Source organism: Elephas maximus, chromosome 7 (genome assembly GCF_024166365.1).
Source record: "Elephas maximus indicus isolate mEleMax1 chromosome 7, mEleMax1 primary haplotype, whole genome shotgun sequence".
In the NCBI taxonomy this organism is placed as follows: Eukaryota; Metazoa; Chordata; class Mammalia; order Proboscidea; family Elephantidae; genus Elephas; species Elephas maximus.
Window position 1 is genome coordinate 126,819,581 of NC_064825.1, and position 25,045 is coordinate 126,844,625.

At 39.5% G+C, this 25,045-nt stretch overlaps 1 protein-coding gene across 1 annotated transcript in view; it reads right to left on the bottom strand.

The window, feature by feature from the left end:
• Positions 1-10,180: 10,180 nt before the first annotated feature.
• ATL3 (atlastin GTPase 3) overlaps positions 10,181-25,045 on the bottom strand; it is a 47,667-nt gene continuing 32,802 nt past the window's right edge. Inside the window, exons 6-13 of the mRNA XM_049892282.1 lie at positions 19,339-19,395; positions 18,428-18,520; positions 17,609-17,747; positions 14,258-14,385; positions 13,430-13,486; positions 12,539-12,610; positions 11,716-12,147; positions 10,181-10,976 (exon numbers count right to left, since the gene is read on the bottom strand). Of these exons, the coding sequence (XP_049748239.1) occupies positions 10,890-10,976; positions 11,716-12,147; positions 12,539-12,610; positions 13,430-13,486; positions 14,258-14,385; positions 17,609-17,747; positions 18,428-18,520; positions 19,339-19,395 (1,065 nt within the window). The 3' untranslated portion in view covers positions 10,181-10,889. The remainder of the gene's footprint in view (positions 10,977-11,715; positions 12,148-12,538; positions 12,611-13,429; positions 13,487-14,257; positions 14,386-17,608; positions 17,748-18,427; positions 18,521-19,338; positions 19,396-25,045) is intronic.

Sequence of the window (25,045 nt, forward strand, 5' to 3'; positions counted from 1 at the left end):
CAGGCCCGGCCTTGGCTGGCGTGAGGTCACTCGGCCCCTCCCCGCAGAGCTCCCTGCCAGGGCAACGGGGACAGCCTGCTCCAGCCTCTGGGTACAGACAGGCCAGCATGCCCCGCCTCCCTGCTCACCCTGGAGGCTCTCCCCATGCCCCCCCCCACGCCCTCCCCCGCCTCGCTACGTCCCCTGTAGCTCAGCTCCTGGGAAGCTTCTCCGCACCTTCTTCTTTTACACTGGGCTCTGTTTGCACCCATACTGTCAAGCACAAGTCCTATTGATCTCTGTACATGCATCACACTGGAGTATAATGGTCCGTTTACTGTCTCTTCCATTCCAGAGTGGGCTCTTTCAGGGAAGAGACTGGGTCTTTAGCAATCGGATATCCCCAGAACCTTGCACAAAATCTGGCACACCCTAGGAATTCCATGAATGAATGATTGAGTGAATGAATGAATGACCAAACACAGGCCTCCCTCCCCACTGGGCTATGCCTCCCCAAGAATCAGCTCTTATTCACCTCCATATTTTGACCATGCCAGAGCCAGACTGCTTGGGCCAAATCCTGGCCCAGCACTGCCACTTACTAACTATATGGCCCAGGGCACATTTCCCTCTCTGAGCCTTAGTTTGTTCATCTGTAAAATGGGGTGATGATATTTATAAGAATGCATCCCTCAAATGAAGAGCAGTGAATGAGCTGATGCTTATAAAGTCCTGAACCCAATGCCTGGCATGTGGTAAATACTCTGAGGACCTGTCTGCTGTTATTAGTAACATGAGAAATGGCACGTGCTCATAAACATCACATGGTATTCACCAGCTTCCCTGCAAGGAGGGTCAGAGGCAATATAAATGCCAGAGCTTGTGTGCATTATTACTCTCTGGAAAAATTGTTGAGTATATTAAGCAAATGAAGCAATCCAAAACCAAGATGAAGTAGAGGAAACCAGGCTGACTTCTACTCCTCCTTACACTGTGTTTCCAGAGTTGCCCGGTATTACCACCTCCTTTTTCTTTTTCCTATTGCTCTTCCAGGAAAAAAAAAAAAGCAAATTGCAGAGGAGGGGCCAAGGGTATATATTTTTACCTTTCACAGGGCTCTCAAAAAGAGCTCTATGGGAAAGACCCCAGGACTTACTGAGAAAGGACCATACGATGCTGGCATTGTCCTTAACCCCCATATCCATTCCATCACCATTGTACAGGTGAACGGCCATGCAGGGATCAAACCCGTATCTCAGTCCAAAGCCTCGTCTTTTCCATATGCCATAGCTTCAGAGCCCCATTCTTCTTCATGTGACACGGGGACAACGGGGGTATTAATTGGTAACTATGTACAATCTCTCTTTATTCTCTTCCTTCTAAAGACCATGAATCCTCTAAGAAATCCATTGTTTTGCTGAGTGTTTGAGGAAGGAATATCTGAGCAAATGGGAGAAAGAAGGCTAAATTGCTGGGCAGACCTAAGAGACCCTGTGGGGAAACTGAGTGGGTGGAATGGGTTCTGAGGAAAAGCAAGGCCAGGGCAGAGGGAAAGAGGGAGAGGTTGTTATGCGATGCAGTGTTTCCACACAAGGAGCAGAATCCATGAAACGTGTAGCCATAAGGGTTTCCGTTGCTTAACACCAACTCTCAAAATACAAGAGCTCCTCGGAGGAAAAGTGCTCTATCAGCCAACCACACACAGTCAAGAACTCCACAGGCTTTTTACATGTGTCCAGCCACTCTGGCGAAGCTTTGTGAATATGCAAGTTTTGACAGATTGCTCTCAGCAGAAAAATCAGGCGTTTATGAAAGATAAAGTATAACTTCCTCATCAGCTGCCCATCTCTGAAACCCCTCAAGACTCCTTACTGAAGAGAACAAATCCCTACTGAGACCCTGAAGAGTTTCTACTACATAAATGTTTAGTGCAACCATCTCTGCTTCCCCTTTTCAGAACATTCTATGGCGTTTACCTGGGGAAAAGTTCCAGAGGCTCTCATTCCAAATCATGTTTGCTAAATGGCCAGTCTGGGGAACTGCAAGGGTGGATGTTTGTTTTTTTCTGCCCAGCAGTCTTTCATGTGCTGACTTCCTGTGGTTCTGGTGGAACTGCCAATCACAGTACCCCATCACCCTGGCTAGACTGAGGCATGTGATTTAGGTGTGGCTGACTGTCGCACCCCAACCCCCAGGCTAAAGTGACTGACTCTGGATAGAGCTTATGACCCAAGTAAGACCAATCAGGAACCTCCTCTGGGATGAAGCTCTACACATACACATACACATACACACACACACAAGTATAAACATAATTGTTTTTAATAGAATGTGGGTCAAAAAAATGTCTCTTTCCTCTAGGGACATTGAAGTGGGATGGTGTAAGCCTGGAACTCTTTGTTCCTGCCTCCCCTGCAGCATGAAGGAAATCCACCTGTGAGCAGATAATGCAGGGTTTACACACCTAAGAGCCCCAATGACATCAGAGTTCTAGTGCCTGATGTCAGTTTTGTCCCTAGACATCCAGATGCATGAGCCTTTCCAAATACTTTTTTTGCTTAAACTAATAGATTTGTTCCTGTAATCTGATTTACAATAACCAAGGGCAAGAATGCCAACACACTGAAGGCAAGTCATAATTTGCTTGACTTCTCCCCATCCATTAAAAAAAGGAAAAACCCCTCGCTGTCAATTCCAACTCATAGTAACTCTATCGGACAGAGTAGAATTGCCCCATAGGGTTTCCAAGGAGTGGCTGATGGATTCGAACTGTGACCTTTTGGTTAGCAGCCAAGCTCCTAACCGTTACACTCCAGGGCTCCTCCTTACCCATACATGACCACCTTTCTCACCCTGGCCCTTCCTTCTTCCCAGCATGAGGAGGGCATCAACACTGTGCCAGTAGCACCAAAGTATTTAATCTGTCTTGTCCCAGTACTCTCTACATCATACCAACCTGTGAGTTCCCTCCTCCCCTACTAGACTGTGAGAGAACTCCAGTGCACCATGAGGGAAGGATGAAGGGATGGAGTAGATGGAGGCGTAGATGGAGGCTACTGACCCAAACCAGGGTATGTTTCAAACTAAGTAAGAAATAATTTTACTGTGGAGCTAAATGGAGTATGCCAAGCCAGTAGGCAATATTTGAGTTCTATGCAACCTCCCACATCTGTTAATTTGTTGTACTGTGGTGGCTGCATATTGCTGCGATGCTGGAAGCTATTTCAAATACCAACAGGGTCACCCACAGTGGACAGGTTTCAGAACTTCCAGACTAAGACAGACTAGGAAGAAGGACCTGGCAGTCTATTTCTGAAAAAAATTGGCCAGTGAAAACCTTATGAGTAGTAACACAACAGCGTCTTATCATCTAGTGCCTCAAATGAACCCCTCAGGTTGGAAGGCACTCAAAATACAACTGGGGAAGTCCTGCCTCCTCAAAGTAGCTTCCACTTTAACAACGTGGATGGAGTCAAGCTTTCAGGACCTTCATTTGCTGATGTGGTACGACTCAAAATAAGAAACAGCTGCAAGTATCCATTAATAATCAGAACGTGAAATTATGAAGTATCAATCTAGGAAAACTGGAAGTTGTCAAAATGAATCGGAACACGAAGTAAGCTGAAAGGAACTGGTATTGGCCATTTTGAATCACACAATCATATAGTCTACCATGCTGGGAATGACAAATGGAAGAGAAATGGCATTGCATTATCGTCAAAAAGAACATTTGAAGATCTATCCTGAAGTACAACTCTGTTAGCGATAGAATAATACCCATACGCCTACAAGGAAGACCAGTTAATAGGACTATTATTCAAATTTATGCATCCACCACTAAGGCCAAAGATGAGGAAATGGAAGATTTTAACCAACTTCTGCAGTCTGAAATTAATCAAACATGCAATAAAGATGCATTGATCATTATTGGTGATTGGAATGAAAAGGCTGGAAACAAAGAAGGATCCGTACTGGGAAAATATGCCCTTGGTGACAGAAATGACAAGAACACATGATAAAATTCTGCAAGACCAATGACTTATTCATTGCAAATACCTTTTTTCAACAACATAAACAGTGACTATACACAGGGACCTCACCAGATGGAAAGCACAGGAATCAAATCAACTACATCTGTGGACAGAGATGATGGAAAAGTTAAATATCAGCCAAATCAAGGCATGGGGGCCAACTGCGGAACAGACCATCAACCGTTCATAGCGCAAGCTGAAGCTGAAAGAAAATTAAAACAAGTGCACGAAAGACAAAATACAGTCTTGAGTATATGCCACCTGAATCTGACCATCTCAAGAATAGATTTGATGCACTGAACACTAATGACCAAAGGCCAAATGAGTTGTAGGATGACATCAAGGACATCATACCTGAAGAAAGCAAAAGGTCGTTAAAAAGACAGGAAAGAAAGAAAAGACCAAAATGGGTATCAGAAGAGACTCTGAAACTTGCTCTTGAATGTAGAGTAGCTAAAGCAAATGGAAGAAATGAAGTAAAAGAGCTGAAGAGAAGACTTCAAAGGACAGCTCAAGAAGACAAAGTCAAATATTACAATGAAATGTGCAAAGATCTGGAATTAGAAAACCAAAAGGAAGAACACGGTTGGCATTTCTCAAACTGAAATAACTGATGAAAAATTTAAGCCTCAGGTTGCAATTTTAAAGGATTCTATGGACGAAATATTGGATGATGCAGGAGGCATCAAAAGAAGATGGAAGGGACACACAGTTACTGTACCAAAAAATATCAGCCAATGCTCAACCATTTCAGGGGTAATATATGATCAATAACCGATGGTACTGAAGGCAGAAGACAGTGGCAAAAAACGAGGCTCCAGGAATTGAAAGAACACCGGACAAGATGTTTCAAAGCACAGATGCAACACTGGAGGTGCTCACTAGTCTACGCCAAGAAATTTGGAAAAGAGCTCCCTGGCCAACCTACTGGAAGAGATCCATATTTGTGCCCATTCCAAAGAAAGGTGGCCCAACGGAATGCAGAAATTATCCAACAGTGTAATTAATATCACACACAAGTAAAATTACGTTGAAGATAGTTCAACAATGGTTGCAGCAGTACATTGACAGGGAGCTGCCAGAAATTCAAGCCAGGTTCAGAAGAGGCCGTGGAAAGAGGTATTATCATTGTTGATGTCAGACGGATCGTGGCTGAAAGCAAAGAATGCCAGAAAAATGTTTACCCGTGTTTTACCGAGTATGCAAAGGCATTCAACTGTGTGGATCATAAATTATGGATAACAGTGTGAAGAATGGGAAGTCCAGAACACTTAATTATGGTCACGAGGAACTTGTACATAGGCCAAGATGCAGTTGTTCAAACAGAACAAGGGGATAATGCAGGATTTAAAATCAAGGAAGGTGTGCATCATATCCTTTCATCATATTTATTCAATCTGCACACTGAGCAAATAATCAGAGAACCTAGACCACATGAAGGATGTGGCATCAGAATTGGAGACTCACTAACAACCTGTGATATGCAGGTGACACCACCTTGCTTGCTGAAAGTGAAGAGGACTTGAAGTACTTAATGTTGAAGATCAAAGACTACAGCCTTCAGTATGGATTACCCCTCAACATAAAACAAAAATCCTCACAACTGGACCAATAAGCAACATCGGAGAAAAGGTAGAAGTTGTCAGGGATTTCATTTAACTTCAGTCCACAATCAACACCCATGGAAACAGCAGTCAAGAAATCAAACAAATGTATTGCACTGGGCAAATCTGCTGCAAAAAGACCTCTTTAAAGTGTTGAAAAGCAAAGATGTCACTTTGAGGACTCAGGTGCACCTAACCCAAGCCATGGTGTTTTTAATCACCTCATATGCATGCAAAAGCTGGACAATAAGGAAGACAGAAGAATTGATACCTTTGAATTACGGTGTTGGTGAAGAATGTTGAATGTACCACAGAGTGCCAGAAGAACGAACAAGTCTGTTTTGGAAGAAGTACACCAGAAGGCTCCTTAGAAGTGAGGATGGCAAGACTTTGTCTCATGTACTCTGGACATGTCATCAGGAGGGACCAGGCCCTGGAGAAGGGCATCATGCTTGGTAAGGTAGAGGGTCAGGGAAAAAAGAAGACCCTCAACGAGATGGACTGACACAATGGCTTCAACAATGGACTCAAACATAGCAATGACTGTGAGGATAGCACAAGACCAGGTGGTGTTCCATTTTGTTGTACATAAGGTCGCTATGAGTCAAAATCAACTCCATGGCACCTAACAACAAATGTGCAACCTCCTGCCTGCCTCCAAGGTTGCCAGTGAAAAGGAAAGCTTCCAGTAGAGCTTTGCTCCCCGACTATAAAGAGAGACCATTTACTCCTGATGGGACAACCAAATGAAAGTGCTACAAATTCAATAGTCCTCACAAAATCCACGCTACTATGAGTTGGCTTTTAAGCAACACTGGCAACTGCCCGGCCTTCTCAAACACTATACTACTAAGACTGTATTCTAGGACAGAAAAAGCCAATTAACTAAAACCACATTACCACTACTGCCTTTGACACTTCTACGCCCTCATAATTCCTATTTGTTATTCAGCTTGCCAAGTTCAAATCAATTTATTTCACAGATCTTCCCATAGTAAAGAATAAAGAACAGAAAAAGCAGGTAACATGGTAGTGTGATATTTATTCCATTAAATGACCTTATAACTAAGAGTGAAACAGAAACGTGCTTTTAGCATACCAGCAGCAGAGTCTCATCCTGTTGCACTTTTTAAAAACTATACTCAATTTTAAATTCAAAGGCAACAGTCTAGCATAAAGCATTTTTTTTTAAAAAAATCATTTTTTAAAACAAAAACAGAAGGAATCTGTTAAGAAACGCCTTATGTAATTATGCTTAACTCTTTTAAGGCTCAAGTCGATGCCAGCATTTATTCATCTAAATTAGAAAGCTTTGGAAATCAAATGCAACTATTCCTTGGTCATAAAAACACATTTAATTTTTAGTTCTGGCAAATGGAATTCCTTCCCAAGGAACAAAAATTTCTCAACCTTTCTGACTCTGGATCTATCTTAAAAAGTTCCTGATATGGGGTACTTCTGTTCCTAATCATCAAAGTTATGGTCCTGTCATTCTTTCTTGTTCATTATTTTTATTCATGGCCTAAGGTTTCATGTGTGTGAGAGATTTAGGAATTCAAGTCAGTGTTGAATTTTGCTTTTTAAAACAAAAAATAGCTACCAATTTTTATTATTTTAATTACATCTATTAGTAACTAGGGCATTTGTACACTCAGGCTTCAGAGAAGGCACCATAACATCCTAACTGAGGAGTTTATACGACCCTCTGGATGATAAGGCATCCTAATTACCCTGAAAACAGCAAACTCTCAGGGACTGTATCTGACAATAGACCATCTGTTCTGTGCCTCAGGTAAATGCTGTCCACTTATCCCCAGACAACAGTGAACTGCACTTTCTCATTGGTACTACCCACCCCATGAAGCAGTCTCTGTCACTGTGGTCTCTGAACCTACTGCTTTTAAAAACAGTGATTCCAGAGCCACAGCCCAGACTGAGTGAGGCAATCCCTGGGTATCAAGACGGAATCTTAATTTTTAAACAAGCCTGCCAGGTAGCTTTTATGCACGCCAAGGTAGAGGAGAATCACTACCCAAAACATAGCTACGAGATGAATATATCATTACATAAAAAAATAATTGCAAATTCTTTCAAAAAAATTATTTTCAAAAAACACACACAAATGGTGTGTACTTTCATAACTGAAGTTTGTCTTCGTCATGTCCTTGTTCCTTGACTAAAACTTTCTTGGATCCAAGTATAACCCAGAATGATGAGCCCACTGCTGGCTACCTTAAATGGAAATGTCGAATTATCTCAATTACATTTCAAGAATACTTCTGTGAAAATTTCCATGTAAGTTACATTGTTTAAAACAAAGAACCCTAGGGAAAAATAGTTTTGGCCTGGACTTGAAAACCCCCACTTGATCCCTCTGTAACTCATACACACATATACACCCATCCGAACTCACCCTGCCCAAGGCACTGCTTTCATAAGCCATGTAGAACATCAGGTATGCTCTGCAGAAGAAATGGACTGCCAGTACCAGGCAGTTGTTTGTTCGCCCAAAGCATTTTATTTCATGTGACAAAGAACAGGTAAAACATTTGCAGGCAAAGAGACAACACAGAAAGTTGGTGTTAATACAAGCCTCCATGGAACAGGTTTCTTAGTATACTGCTAAAATAAGGTATGATTCTGAAGATGGTTTTATAACCATACCTGATAGTTTTGTCCTCATATTTTACCTACAAACTAACCTAGAAAGACTTCTCAGTATCACTTTGATTCTATTATTTTCACTGTAAGAAGCTAATTGGGAGAAGGAAAAAAAAAAAAACCTCAGCAATTATTTAACTTCCCTGAAATGAGTTATTTGAATAGGAAATTTTGGAGACCTCCATCTACATGTTAACAGGTATGTGCTTCATATACTATCAGGAATGTGCAAATTAAAAATACCTGCATGGAAAGGCCACCAGAAGTGGCAGGGCAACAAACACTGACCCATCACTCACATCTGCGCTCCTAAGTAATGTCCCTCCCCACAAACTAAAGGCTGTGGGAAGTTAAAAAGTAAAGGACATTCTCTTCAACCTGGCTATAAATATCCCCATGACTACTCATAGCCAGCAATGAGAAGGCATCTCCTATTTAAAAAAAAAAAAAAAAAAGTTGATATAAAACCATCAATTTATTGTTAAAAGAGAAGAAAGGCCAAAGAAGTTCCTAAGAACCCTTACCGTAACAGCCTTCTGAAGTTTCCAGAGGCAGGTAAAGACAAAAAATAAGGCTTCCCCAGGGTGATTAAAGCAAGGTCACGCCTTTGTAAGACCAAAAGAGGAATGATAAAACTGAACAGTAGCGAAATCCTAAGACTTAATTAAATCATACATTGTCACATATTTTTAAAAAGGCCAATACTTCAGTATTAGAACGCATTTTGGACTTATCTTTTCTCACCCGTAAAAGTAGAACTGCTTTTGACGGTTAATTATCCTGAAATCTATAAATTTGCTTGTAAAATACACTTAAAAAGCTAGGTATTTAAACATCTGTAAGGCCTACTAGTAAGAAGAAGCCACCTGAAAATGCATAAAATCTTAGAAGCAAACTTTCAATTTAACAGTCAAAGCTTAGCATCATTGGTAAGTAAGTAACAGTTCTTAGAATAAGACTAATTTTGCTCAGATTTAATGGGCAAGTGAATAAAATAACATGCACTTCATGACAAGGTGGTATGCAAATATGAAAAAACATACAGAATGCTTGGAATTAATTCAGGACTTATAAAAACACTTTCGAGGTAATAGGTTAAGGTGGTCAAAAGAAAATGATAAAGCGATGACACGCTAAAGGAGACTTTTCCCCTACCTCCCATGCATACTTCACGTGGATAAAATTTACACTCCGATTTTACTTAAGTCTTCCTCTCTCTCTCCTACAATAAAAATTATTAAATTATCTTGAAAAATTAGGGTTCATACACCTGAATGTTTGTATAAATACAAGCTGGTTTTAAAACCCATAATAATTCACCATTACATATCAAAAAAAAAGACAATCAGATAAAAAATTTTCATAACACAATCAAACAAAAAAGAATTCTTAGGTATTTCTATACGTTGTCTGTATTTGGGTAGGACTTTGGTCCTTACTAAGCCAAAGCTATCTTAAAGCTACCAGACTAGTGACATGAAAAGTTAAATAAAGGAAGATCTACTAAATAAAATTGACAATTAGAGCTTCCTTATTAAAAATATATTAGATAGTGCACAGGACAGTGCAAATAAACATTGTGGACAAAGACCTGAACTACTGCTATGCCAGATGAAATGTATCATCAATTAAAGGCAGTAATGTTTGGTAATGTTTTTCCTCTAATCCTTAACAGGTCCTTATGCAGAACTCTCAAAAAAAAAAACTCTCAAGTGACAATTTGTGTGTGAAAGTCACGTATAACCTACAGACATATACAAACCTACAAACAGTGAATCTGACCAAGGCACAAGTTCGAGTGACTTATCAGAGGTCACGTGGTTCATTTAAACTCAGGCTTTTTTCTCAAAACATCCAGCTCATTCCTTTTATTATGAGCCACTCTAGCTTTTACAGGCCTGTCTGCCGCCGTTTCTAGAATGAAGCTACAAGAATGAAGGCGAAAGGCAGAGCGTGCTGCAACGTAACATTCAGCCTGCCAGGTAAAAGGCCTCAAATTCCAGAGTGCGGTATGTTTATAGGATTTTTCCATACTATACGGCAAATAGGATTTTCTAATAATATAATTAAGATTTTTAAAGTTTAGTGGCATTGTTTTCTGCCAGTCTTTATTTCTGAACCTTTTGCAAGTTTGGTAAGCCTTAATAAAAGGAATCCTACTCAAAAGAGTAAGGTATAAAAGAACTGGTTAAGTTTCACCCCAAAATGGCATCTGTCTCGAGGTTATCGTCCATTCCCTCCCCCATCGTGTCCACAAAATCATGGATGCAATCCTAAAAGGCACTAAGTGGCACATAAATGACTTAAAGCTGCATTACATTTTCTCCTTTAACTTTTTCTCCATAAAGTGCACAAAGTAGAGAGTAGAAAAAAAAACAGACATAGCCTTGGGTCTACAGAGCAAGGAAAGCAAGGCTTCCAAGAGAAATGGAAGTGTGTAAGAATTCGAAACCACAGGAGAGATCTGTTTCATTTATTATACTGCCGTGTTTCAGCTCTTCCCGGATGGTCTCACATCCGCCATCTCCTCTGGAACTGGACCTGTGGCCGTGGCAGAAACCCAGAGATCGGTAGGGGCTGGTCGGGTTCTTGCTAGATCTTCACGGTTAAGATGTTATTGAGCTTTTTTATCCACCGGTTGCTTCCCAACAGCTGCACCCCTCAAAGCCGCCTGAGTGGAGTTACACATGTAAGAAGTAGCCTGCAAGAGCCCATTTAGTCACACATCAGTTACGGAAACACAACACAACACCAAGAGATATGTCCTTGGAGGTAGTATATACCGGAAGTAGGGAATGAAAATGTAGGCCTGAGGGGAAGAGGCTGTGGCAGCAACTAACTTCCGAGCATTTGCTTTCTCATGGGGATGGGGCAGGCAGTTCCCTTGGCTTCATCAGAAGCTTCTGGCCTAACTGATCTGTCCATGCTACTCAGAAAACAAACCAACCAGAGTCTCAAGGATCTCTAAGACAGGAGATCATGTTAACATCAAATAGCCACTGGTTTTCCGAAGATTTTAAATGAAGGAGATGGCAGCTACTTTTTACCCTAATAGGACTCAAAACAGAAAACTTTGTTAACCTCACAGTTTTCAAAGCTCTTGATTTTCAGTGAAGCCAACTAATCTTGGAGGGAAAAAACACACAGGAAATGAGTCTGAAGAGCACACAGAAGCTTCCTGGGAGAAGTACATTATGTCTAAGATCGAACTTCTTTTGCATGAAAGAGTATTTTTAGGCAGGGAAGCAAAGTATTAGGAATAAATATTAGTATCCTTGAGAGGGATAAAAAAAAAAAATGCCTATCAGGGAAAAAATGGCCAGGGAAGCTTCTCACGCCTTTTTTCACAATGAAATTCTTCCTAACGGAGATATTTGACAATACAAGCACAAATGTTTGCCCATTATCAACTTTCAACCACCTCAGCTAGCACCACTTACCTGCTCTAATACGTACGATGCACCGTTATCGATAGCTCCACCCAGCTCACGATATTCACCAGAATACCTGATGTAACCCCAGGTAAGCAGTGCTATTAATAGCAGTCCAACCATACAGTTGAACAGCTGGGCCACAGCCTCGAGACCAACAAAGTGAGTGAAGGCTGAGGCGATGTATAAAGCTACAATGCCCGTGAACAGCACCGCGGGGGTGCGGAAGGTGCTGAAGACATTCTTGCTAGCGTTGTGCTTGATGAAGCTCTCATAAAGTTCCTTGATTTCCTCCTCCAGCTCCCCCTGGTAACGAAGGCTGAAATCCTTCCCACCCATCTTCTTGGTCTTCTTAAAATGGTCCAGAGCAAGTTGTTTGAATTCACAGTGCTTCTCCTCTAGAATGTCTGGACACAAATAAGGCTTCTCTCCCCCACAAACCTAAGGAGAACAAAGATGTTTAAGAGCCCTTCAAAAACAAGTGCCAAATAAAATAAAACAAGTGAAAAGACAATGAAAATGTTAGGATATTTTAAGATACTAGAAAGTGACTTTAAAATGATGATCAAGATCAATAAGGCTGGGTTCACATCATGTGAAACGCACACTTAAATAACCAGGGTGATATTGATCAGAGAGCAGTGACACTGTAAAAAGACGTGGCTAGAAATGGTAATTATTAAAAGGGCCCCATCGCCAGAGTGATTTGAACACAGCTTTACTGCCTCATCCTCTTGGAACAGATTAGAAACAGGACTGAGTTTGGCCTTCTGAAATCGGTAACATTTCCCAGGTTAGAGATATTTCAGAATAAGGCATATGCCACACATACCTCTTCCATGTGGTTATAATAAATGTCCTTGGCAGAGGCTGCAGCTGCTAAATTGTTGGCTTCAGCAGTGGCCTTTTAAGAAAGGAAAGCGTGAACTATAAATTCTTCTTAACATTCTCCCACAAATAACTGAGTGAAACTTTTCTCTCATCCTATTCCCATTCTTCCTTTTTAACTATCCATCTGCAATCTTTCAATTTTCCATACACTCTAGTTTATGAAATAAAGTATATCTTTTCTGCCCAAAAAATCTAATTTTATACATAAGAATTTTTAGCATAAATTAAACCTCCAAAAATCAAAGGAAAACATAATTTTCTTTGCTTCAATATTAAATGCAAGAAATAGATGTGAGCCAAAAAAGAAAAATTTATCTTTATATTAATTCCAGGCTCTAGCTCCCTTTGTGAAAATGTTTTGCTGCTAAAAAAAAATCAACATTTGATAATAACTGGCCTTATGTTCAGGACAGGAAAGTCAGAATTTATATGTCAAAACAAAATGACAGTTTCTAGTTGAGGACAAAAAATAAAACCCTGAGTAAATAAACTATTTCAGGACATGTTCTACTAAAGTAGACAACAGACTGTAGGAAAATGACTTGTCTAACATAATTAGACATGTTTTACCTGGGTATAATAAAACAGTGTTTGGTGAGAGACCAGGCCCAGTGAGAAGTGGCCTTTCTAACTGTACCACCAGGAAAGAAAAGAAAATCAAGAGATGGCCAAGCTACATAAAATGTGCTAAAAACTAACAGACCTCAGGCTTCTTCCCGGGTAATGCAGAAGGACAGCAACAGCATTTTACTCGTAAAAGGCTCTGCTTATTGTATGTGCATCAGCTCAGGTATTCAAAGGATATCACATAGGATGTCAACGAACTGCCTACCTGAAGCATGGATTTGGGGTGAGGCAGATCTTCTCCTTGGTAAATTTTAATATATGCCTTAGAATATAAACATTAAACGATTATTAGAAGTAGTATCCAGTCATATTTTATTTGTAGTTTAAAAAACAGTGACCATTTCAAGTGCATTTTCCTACAGACTTAGATCGACAACCAGGAATTAGGAAAAACACAACACGCCTTTGAGTGCATGTTAGCGGTTTTGGTTAACTAAAATAACTAAAAATACTCTCAAGCAGCACAAGCCTACAAAGGCTAGGATTTCCATCAGCCTCCCCATGCACGCTGGCCTCACCACTACCTGCGGGCAGAGTGACCTTCCACCTTGAGGCAGTCATTTCACATCTAGATGCCGTCTCCTCCTACTCACAGCAACTTCCTAACCACCTCCTGTCCAGAGCATCTTCCTTAAGGAGCCATCTTCCGTTAGCCACAGTAATTACTCCTCTAAAGTGCAAAGAACATCCATTTGGTTCTTAGACAGATACTGCCACCCAGTGGCTCACTCCTGGAAGGACATGGAAGTCTCTGAAAATACTCTTCACCATCTCCTCCAGGAAAAGTTCCCCTAAGCTTTAAAATACTGAAATTCAAGTTACAAGGGAGTGCAAAGAACATCCATTTGGTTCTTAGGCAGATACTGCCACCCAGTGGCGCACTCCTGGAAGGACACGGAGATCTCTGAAGATGCTTCTCACTGTCTCCCCCAGGAAACTTTACCCTAAGCTTTAACATACTGAAATCCAAGTTACTTTACATCCTACATCAGTTTAGCCAAAAAAACATTTTAAAATTAAAACCCATATTTACCTTAAAATACTCCAGCAGTCCTCGACAGGTGACTTTTGAGCCATTGATCTCCTTTTCCATTAAGTTAGATGGGTCTAATACAAATGGTATCAGTACCTGTAACTGGTCTTTGAATTCACTGGCAATATCTGTTCACGAGACCGTAAGTAATGAAGGATAACAAGGAAATAATAAGCCAAACAGCCGTATTCATCTAAAGTGAGCATAATATGCAATCTTCACAGTCTACCTGATTACTTTTAACATCTGGCTGCTGTTAATATTTAACATTTGCTGGGGAAGCAGAGTCCCGGTCCGTGTGTTTGGCACTTTTTGGCTATCCTAATGTATCTTTATTTCTCTCCTTCCTTTCTGCAGTTGGGTTTTCTGCAGTATAAAGTGCTCTCTCGTCCAGAACACAATATGTAGAGGGTTCCTTACCCTGGCTTTCATTCTAGGAAAGTCAGTCTACCCCCCAACAATCAAGAAATTTCACTTTTTAAAGAATTTCCATGAATATGTCTTCAAAATACCAACTATCAACTCCTCAGGTTGTCTCAGGCCCTTGCACTACCCCTTAAATCAAACAGAAATCACTATTTTATCTTTTGTTTTATTTTTAATTTTTAATGTTAAAAGTAGTGGCACATCTATGCCTCATGACACACTGAAACTTCTGAGAGCCAGAACACTACAGGACTGCTGTTTCTCCAGGTCTCGCAAGCTTTCCGCCTTTGACAGGGTGCAGTCTTACCACTTTTCTATCACTTTCTACTAGTGGAAATTATTTTAGTTTTCCTTCTCTGACAGGTTTCTACCTTACATGTGTTCCGGTTCTCGCAGGCTTTTCCTGTATTTATTTCCTATTACCTCCTCAGAGGCCCTCTGGGGCACCACAAGGCTGTCTTGATTGAAAAGACAACTAGCTCAGGAAGGTGACTGATTCTTTGCAGCTTCCGCAAAAGTTTCCACAGAGGGTTCAGGAGAGTTATTTCCTCATTAAGTAGTCCAACTAGGAGGAAACTATACATGGAAATCAAAACCCAAAGAATTTGATTTATATAATCCTCTAACATCTTCCTGGGTTCCCAAATAACTCAAATTATCAACTGAAAAGAAGGTGGGTGGGTTCCATATCAACATGTAACTCTTCAATGCAATCCTTCCATAAACCTCATTTATAGAATTGAGACAGAAAGTTTATTGGGGGTTAATACCTATGGGAGAATAAAGGAAGCCAAACTGGGAAGGGAGACGGTGACCTACGGTGCAGTATAAATACGGCCTCAGCTGATCCCAGAAGGTGCTGTGAACCTTGAATGGCTCGTCTGAGTTGTCCCAAGTTGGGGCTAGGAGACTGGGCCTCTACATCCCTGCTTCAGCCAGTCATTGGACACAGGCTGCCATGGAAGCCTGTCTCAAGATGACAGAAACAATCTCAATCCTTCATGATGTCAAAGAAGACTGTGCTCTACAAATCCTTCTAATTCCTAGCTAGCCAACTCAGTAGTTACTGTATCAGGTCTCCCTATTACAGTAAATAGGAAAAACAGTTTTCTTTATGCTTTTGACACAGCCATCCTGTATCTGATGAAAGGGGGTCTCAAAAAGCAGCTATGCTAGATAATTGTTTCAAGCAGCAGCAGCCCAGCACTGATTACACTAAAATTAAGCTTAGTGTATGTGGCAGGTATTCACCTCTGAATAAATGGTCAACCTTTAAATAAGTAAATAAACAAACCCACTACAACAATTCCTAAACCATTTGGGGTAACACTTTTCAGAATTACCTTCAGAATGTAGTTCTGACAAGATTAAATTTCATGTTGTAGAGAAACTATAGTAAGGTGTTTTACAGATTAGCCCTGAACATTCTGAGGATAATGCTGTCTTTTCCATGTTATATGGGTATCAACCAAATGACTGTGTAAGTACATACTGGAGAAAATACAAGGTCCAGGTTTTCTGGGGTTTTTTAACCCTGAGAATTACATCAGTTCCACTTAACAGGACCCCTACACTAAGTTCTGTGTGGCTCTTATCTAACACCTGCCAAGTATTCCCAAGTCACCTGCTATTTGCAACTCAGCATCCAATTTACACTTCACTGAAAAACCTTCAAAATCTTGTTTAAAAGGTTCTGTAAAATCATAAAATAATCCATCTTTAAAGTTTAAAAGTACATAAACCTTACAGAGCTATTAAGAATTTTTCACCACCAATCTTCCTAATAACTGTAGTTCCTGAAACAGACACACAAGGGCAGACTACTAACATTTTTAAGTGAGGTACAAATATGAAATGTTTTTTTCCCCCCAAATATTCCCATTTAAAAGCATGCTTATAAATACACATTTTTCAAATAAATAAGATCATACAATATATGCTACTCCGTAATCTTTTTACATTTTAAAAACTGTATTATGGACATCTATCTGTGTGAATACATATAGGTCCAGCTGCCTACCTTGTCCTTTGTAATGACAGTGTTTTATTCCTTTGTGCAAATGTACCATAATTTAACCAATACGTCATAAACACACCTCTCAGCTGGTTCCAACTGTTCCCTATTATACGTTATATTATATATATATATATATATTATAAATGCTGCAGTAATGTACTTCCTTGTGCTTTTCAGACAGTTCCTTAGGATAAATTCCTAAAAGTGTTAGCAACTCAGCTGCACCTCTAAAAACGGTAGCTATTACTACTACTTTACAGCATATGTAAGGTATGTAAGCTCAGGCAAGTTCATAAACAAAAGTGCTCAGTATAACTCAGTTACACCATGCAGCATGTTACCATCCCTTAGGGAGTTAATTTCACTTGGTCAGTGTTAGCTGATGTGTATTTAACCAAACCAACCCATTGCCCTTGAGCTGATTCTGACTCATAGCTGTCCTATAGTGATGTATGTTTAACCCGTTGTTCTCAAGTTGATACCGACTAATGGCGACCCTCTAGGACAGAGTAGAACTGCCCCATAGAGTTTCCAAGGAGCACCTGGCAGATTCAAACTGCGGACTTTTTGGTTAGCAGCAGTAGCATTTAACAACTACACCACCAGGGTTTCCGACGTGTTTAGACTTCCTTTATTTAGCATTTTTATATCTTTGTAAACCAATAATCGTATCTCTAAGATCAATAATGAATAGTACCACAAACATTTCAGATGGACAAACTGAGATGAACTAAATTTGATGGTGACAATAAGGCAGGAACAAAATCTGAACTAGATTCCAAATACTGCTCTTTCTGAAAGGCCACAATATTTCTCTTAAGCAGTCACTAGACTTAAAATTGGCATTTTCTGATCATATTTAATACCAAAGATGAAACCACAGGTTTCAAATAACATCTATAACACACCTTTCAATTTCCCATCAAAGTCGGGGCTTGTGGCCACCTGGAGTCCTGGGTGTGGTAGGAGAAAACAGTTAACACTGGAAAAACACGAGTGGATGTGATTTCGAACATTCTGAATTTCCTCATGTTGATGTTCCTTCACCTGCCAATACAGACCAACAATTTGTCAACGACCATTTCTTTATCTCACTAAGAACCACTAGCACAGGATAAAGGAGAGAAGATTTCTCAACTCAGATGGATCATAATGGCCTATGTTTTGCCCAATGAGAAAACTCAAAACTCTAAGAAGCAATAAATGCATAAATTTGATTAACCATGGATCAGCTTCTTTACCTAACAGAGAACAGGTACCAAAGGCTTTCTAAAACAGAATACTGCACAGTACTTAGGACGAGCAAGAGAAGGTTTGTGGGCAGTTAGTAGTGACTGACAAAGGGCTGTTGTGTTTTGGTTTTAGAGAACAGGCTAGGCCTATTTATATCCATCCCGAAACAAATGAGAATTTTGAATAGGAACAACTGAACTAAATTTCTGAATGTGACTCTCTAAAAGCACATACAGAACCTAGTATAGTGTGAAATAGAAACCACAATCAAAGCCGAGGCTTTTGCCCAGAATTCTCCTCTACGATCTCTGAGCATTATATACCCAGATTTTTTAAAACTTATCCATGAATAAATGAGTATATGCTAAGATTCCATACAAATATTTAACACATTTAATATAATTTTCAATAATCTGCTTTAAATAGCTGAAGGCAAAGGAGAAAGATGCTACCTACTTTTGGGGAATTCCTCAGATGGTTATATTCCTACTTACCTGTAGACGCTTATCCAAAAATGCCATTCCTCCCTGTAAGCCATAGTTGTATTCGTAAGGGAAACTCCAGTCTCGAACCAAAAACATCAATGTCTATTTTGGAAAAGATAGCATATTATATTGTTGCATAAATGCATTTTCAAGATAACAACTGCAATACTTCTTTGCATAATGCCAGGGCTTTTTCAAAGGAAGCAAGGAAATGTGCTGAAGGATTTATCTATTTGGTAATGTCTTAGAAACCTTATAAACACTAGGACATGTATAAGCCAAAGGTGAGGTCAACATAGTCCATCTGCTATTTTTGTTCTCACAGGTTAATAGGAACAGAAGGAAGAGACAGAGGAAAAAAACGTTAATCAGGGCTCTGCCCTTAAGGCATGTTTGGGAAATGTGGTAAAGAGCAAGAGAGAAAAAAAGAACATGGCACCAGATAATCATGAAATTGGAAAGAAAAAGAAAACTAAATTGAATAACGTTCAAGTACTTAAAGTATCTCTAATCGCCCTGAGGTTACTGTGCATTCTCATCCTCAAGAGACAATTAGCTAAACAGGGCTCAGCAAGCTTTTTCTGTGCAGGGCAGAGTAAGTATCTCAGTCTTTGCAGGCCACACGGTCTGCCACAACTACTCGCCTCTGATGTAGCAGGAAAGTACTCACGGACAGCAAACGAGCATGGCTGTGTTCCAAGAAAACTTGTGAACACTGAAATTTGAATTTCATATAATTTACATAAAATCTTTTGATTTTCTTTTTTTTTTTTTTTTTAATTATTTAAAATGTAAAAACCATTTTTAGGTCTCAGGTCATATAAAAACAGGTGGTGGGCCAGATTTGGCCCATGGGCCATAGTTTGCTGACCTCTGAACTGAAGTAAAGGTATGAATTATTTTCATAATTAACATACTACCTGGAAGGGTTTTTGGGAAATTTCATCCATTGCCAGACGACCATATTCTGTGAAGAGCTATAAAAAAGAAGAGTTATAGTTTATAGCACAAGATTACTTAAGATATTTCTATGACTGATTCTTCAGTAAAGTTTTCATTTAAGACTGGATACCACTTACATTGAGACCAAAATTCTAGTTTCAAAAGCCCACAGGGGCCATCAGCCTTAAAATAACCTTGGCCATTTCTCTCACATCCCACATCCCAATCCATCAACAAATTCAGTCTCTGACCCATTACTCCATGTGGCCTGGAATACTGCAACAGCCTCCGAACTGGTCTCCCTTTCTCTCCCTCCCTTCCTTCCTGTGTCTTTATCTGCTTCCTGCGTCTTTATCTGCTTCCTGCTGTTACCTCTTGGGGCAATAGCTGCTACATCTTACCTAAGGGTATGAGTTTACAAAGAATGAAGAAAAAGGCCGCACTAAGGCACACTACCGTGAAAATTTCTACCACCAAGATCTGTAAAGCTACAGAGAAAGAAAGATAAAAAAAAAATCACGTATAAAGGATCAAGAATCAAATGTGTAAGACTTCAGCAGCCACACTGGGAGCTGGGAGGCAGTGAAGCAATGCCTTTACAATCCTAGAAGAAAAGTATTCCCATTCTATAATTCTAGGATAAAATTAAAATATTCTCACACTTGCAAGACCTCAAAAAAGCTACCTCCTATGCATCCTTTCTCAGGAAGCTACCAGAGAATAGGTAGAATTAAGGAGAGAATAAAAAAAAGATTAAATGGGATCTAAGATACAGCAGCCGACTGAAGAAGGAATTGGAAGATACTGCCAGGATGATGGCAAAGGAAAGCCACAGATGACAGCTGGGCACAAGGCCTAGAAAACAGCAAGTCCAGACTAGAGCAGGAGAACATACCGCCCGGTTATGATGCCTCCCCAGGGAAAAGTAGGTAGAACCTGAAGTATTAAGACCATACTGAGAAGTTTTAGGATTCTATCAGTTTGCAGATGTTTTAGCCATAAGCACACAGAAAACTAAACTGAAATGAAAAAGGCAATAAGGGTAACGAATTACAGGAAATGTAATCACAGTTTACGATATGCCTCCGCTGTGAAGAACATACATACAAATACAACAAGATAAATACGAATACTTTTTTAACCAGAAATTGTGATATAGCTATTGGGAAGATGAAAGGAAGAAAACTTTACATGTGTTGGGGGTAAGGAGAGCTAAACCCTATTTTCACATAAAGAAGTTATTCACATTTAAATTTTGAAAACCAGGGAGCAATATAAGCAGGTACAGCAAATAGCAGAAGGCACAGCTAAAAGAACTCAAAGTGGTTGCCTGTGAAGAGAGGGGCCAACAGGAGGAAAGGGTATTTTTGCAGGCTATTGATTTTTAAACTATGTACATGCATTACTTTGTTTTAAAAAAATTGTTTAAAAAGAAACAAGTACCTGATACATATAAAATAGTATATATAAAAATAAAACAAAAACATACAAAACTATATAAGACTGCAATCTCCTATCCATAATTCTGAAATCCAAAAAGCTCTAAAAACCACAAGTTAGGCAGCAAACTCATGTGGAGACAAAACCTGTGCTGAACTGATCTGAGGCATATTATAGTCTTTATCCCATTTCACATGATGAGTATTCGTTTCTCTACAGAAATATCCACATGTCTGATTAGGAGGTACTGCTTAAACACCCACTCCTGTCCTAAACCTCACACTGCATGTGTTGTTTTTGTTAGGTGCCGTCAAGAGAATTTGGACTCAAAGCAACCCTATAGCGGAACTGCCCCATAGCGTTTCCAAGGAGCACCTGGTAGATTCAAAACGCCGACCTTTTTGGTTAGCAGCCAAGCGCTTAACCACTGTGCCATCAGGGCTCCGCACTAAAATCCAAAAAATGCTGAATTCCAAAACACATATAGCCTTAAAGGGTTTTAGATATAGGACTGTTGTCATGTGGTATATGTTTTATATATACTTATACATATAATATTACTTATATATTTATCACGTGTTTACAAGTACATAGAAAGAATGTATTCCAAACTAACAATAGTCATTACCTCTGGGGAGGAGGAAAGGGAGCCTCCAAACTTTATTTGGGATGGTCTTATTTTTTACAAGGACAATATCCTAATTTCCTAAGTGCCATAATACATTATTAATTTTAAAAAAGAGAAAGTTATTAAGTTGATAGAAATCATAATACCGTTTTACAGAGCGTAATTCCTGCCTTTATGAAGAAGGCAGAACATGAAGGAGACACCTCCACCAGGAAGGAAACCTTCCCTGATCCCTCAGGCCAGCCTGATAATACCTGGGGCATCTTGCTCACTCAACACTTAATACATTACATTTATGTTCAGAAGTCTGCTTTTTTTCCACCGATATGGAGTCAAATCTATCCATTTTTATTTTGCGTTCTACCTGCTTAGAAAATTCTCCCTCAAAGCACCTACATTTTTCTTATCATAAATGGTTTCTATTTTTTTTACATCAAAATTCTTAAATTCTCTGGAATTTATTTTAGTATATAATACAAGGGAAGGATCTAATTTTTTTTTAATCTAAATAGCCAACTGTTCTAACACCATTTACTCACCTTTTATGGTATATTACATTTTTATATATTAAGTAGAAGGAAATATATAAAAAGTACTATATCATAAATATAGCACATTGATCTATTTCTTCCTGTACCAGTACCATGTCATTGTAATTATAGCTTTATAATACATACTGAGTCAATTCGCTCGTATTTCTTCCACACTCTGTAATTTTCCTGACAGGTTACAATTTAAATTTCCAAACGAATTTCAGAATAATTCTGTCAAGTTCCCAAAATAATGTCTTTATGATTTTGTTAAATAGGAACGAACTGACGATTTTATAATACTCAGTCTCAAATGAGATAATGTATGTAATACACAGCACAGTGTCAAGCACAGAATAAGCAATGTTATTATCATCCCCATAAAGAAGAAAACAAGGCCTATTTCTGCATGTAGTCAAACTCATTACATGTTTCATTACAATTGTGAAGTGCTTCATATAGATCTCAATAAGTTTTTAATATTTTGTTGCTATGGTAAATATTTCCCATTATATTTTTAAGCTGGTTACTGTTGGCAGATAGGAAAGCTTACTGATTTCTTTGTATTGTATTTTGTGATGGGTACCAAGTTTTTTTTCTAAGCTCTAAATGTTATCCTGTTGATTCTTGTAGGTTTCCAGCTACACAAACATATTATCTACTTCTTTTTAGCATTTATATATATGAAGCTTCTGGGTCCATTATCAGCCTTATCAGGTGATTCAAGTCCTGTCACCCCTACTCTCACCAATCAATGCCCTAAATATAGCCACATCCCCTCACCCCCAGTCTACAGCACTATCACCCACAGAATGCTCCAGACCTCCCTTCCCCCACCTCCCTGAACTTCCACTGTATCGGCTGCAACTTCAGATCCACAATTAACAAGCTCCCCTAAATTTCCATCTGCTTCTCTCTGAGCATTTCCTCTACCTCCTTGCTTTAACTAAAAGGTGACTTCCCCTCTAAGAACACAGTTTTCCCTGAAGACATCTCAAGTAGTAGCTATTATTCTCACACTCCATGAGTCTAGGATCAGACTTCCTTGCTTCCCCTTGTCACTTCTAAACCATTATTCTCCATCGTCTTGTAAAAAGCTCTACTCTCTTAGAATCCACACCATTCTATACACCAGTATCTTCTCTCATTCCTTACTGCCGCCTACTTACTAACCACCTCGTCATTTGCTCTCGTTCTTTGAGGGCTTCAGCACCTGTCCCAGTCTTCTTCTCCACCAAATAAGGCGCTCCATTCAATCCCTGCTTTTCAGCCCTTCATCCTCTCACCTCTAAAGACCCTCTCCACTCCAGTAAAGCCACACTTTGGACTCTGTCACCAACCATAAGAGTTCCTCCTTCAAAACCACAAATTCAAAGCACTCTACTCTGACTACAACCTCCCTCAACCTTCTTGAATTACTAAGATATTCCTACTATTACTGTTCTTTGGGTTTACCAGGACTTCCATTCCCAAGAACCTTCTACTTCCCTTCCAAACATAGGTTCCCTCTTCCAGAATTCCCTCTCTCAATGAAAAGAACCACCAACCATCAAGGAACTGACAAAATTATCCATAACACCTACTTCTATCTCAATCCCCAAATTCTTTCATCACCAAGTCTTTAGCTATTGCATATAACTCCAAACAGTATTTTTACTACATATTTACTACAGAAAAAAACAACAATGCATTCTGCTTGGTAATAATCTCCAAACTTTAAAATATACTATCTTTATAATAAGCCTCAAATACTTACAATTACATTCAGTCAGTTATGGGACTCAAGAATATGGGAAATAATAGAGCTACAAAGAACTAGTTTCGGAAATTCTTACAGAAAACATGGTTTTGAATTGAGTTCAATGAATGGAAATAATATGCCTAAATGGAAGTAGAATATATACTACAGAAAACATCTTGTTTCAATAGTTAGAAGAATTAAACAAGCTGAAATCTGTGGCAATTATGCACATTTGCTTTACTGGAGAAGAGTGCTTATGCTAGAATGAAATGAAAAATCATAACTGATAATGGAAAGAAGAGCCATGTTTAATGGACTGCCCTGATGAATAAACCAAGGCCTGGATTTAATGCAACTGTAATCTGGAAATCAATATAGATGTCTAAGAAGGAGAGTAGCATGACCCCAAGGACACTTAAAAAAGATGATTCAGCAGCATATAAGACAGTTTGAAGGTAGGAGAAACTGAAAATAGAAGGTCAGCTGGAAAGCTGTCATAAGGCCAGACACAAAGTAAAGAGAATCAGCGTAGAACTTCGCTAAAGAATCAGGAACACTTGATGTTGAACTGATTACGGGAAAGACATGCTTAAACGTGTGTTGGGTTTAAGGAACCAGAGGAGCTCTTGAGAACAGAATCAAAGGAGAATTGTGTACTTGCATCGTAATTTCCTTTCCACCCACGCCTGTTCATTTATGTATCTCTCTCACTGACTAATTACACAATCCAGGAAGGTAAGAACCACGTCTACTTCAATCACTATTATATCTACAGCACTTTTTCCACTGCCTCACATAAGGTAGGCATTCAAAAAGTGTGTGTGAAAAAAGTGACTCAGGAAGAAGTAAGTTTCAGGGGAAATAATGACACGCTCAGATTTTGATGGAGCTTTTCTACAGAGCAACAGTTTTCAACCACTCAGTCATGGCACAGGCACAGAACCATCAAAAATAAAGTACAAATAACGCTACCAGTAGCCTTAAGCGCCACAGTTTAGAAATAACTTTCTTTGTTTTAGTAGAATATAAATTAGAACTAATTGAAGGTAATTCCTATATATAATTGATACTAACACTCTGATATGCTTCCTAGAATATTGGGGGTGGGGGAGAGTGGAATTAGAGGAGCATGCCAGGAATTGCATCCAAGTGTGGAATACCCAAGGGAGAGAGTTTTGATGGGAAAAACAGCTAAGAGTTGCTGCTGCTCTGAAGAACAGAAGGCACTGAAGAATAATAGTAATAGGAGTAGAAATAATGAGAAGCATTTATCAGGCACATACTGTGTGCCAGGTGAAACCCTGGTGGCATAGTGGTTAAGTGCTACAGCTGCTAACCAAGAGTTC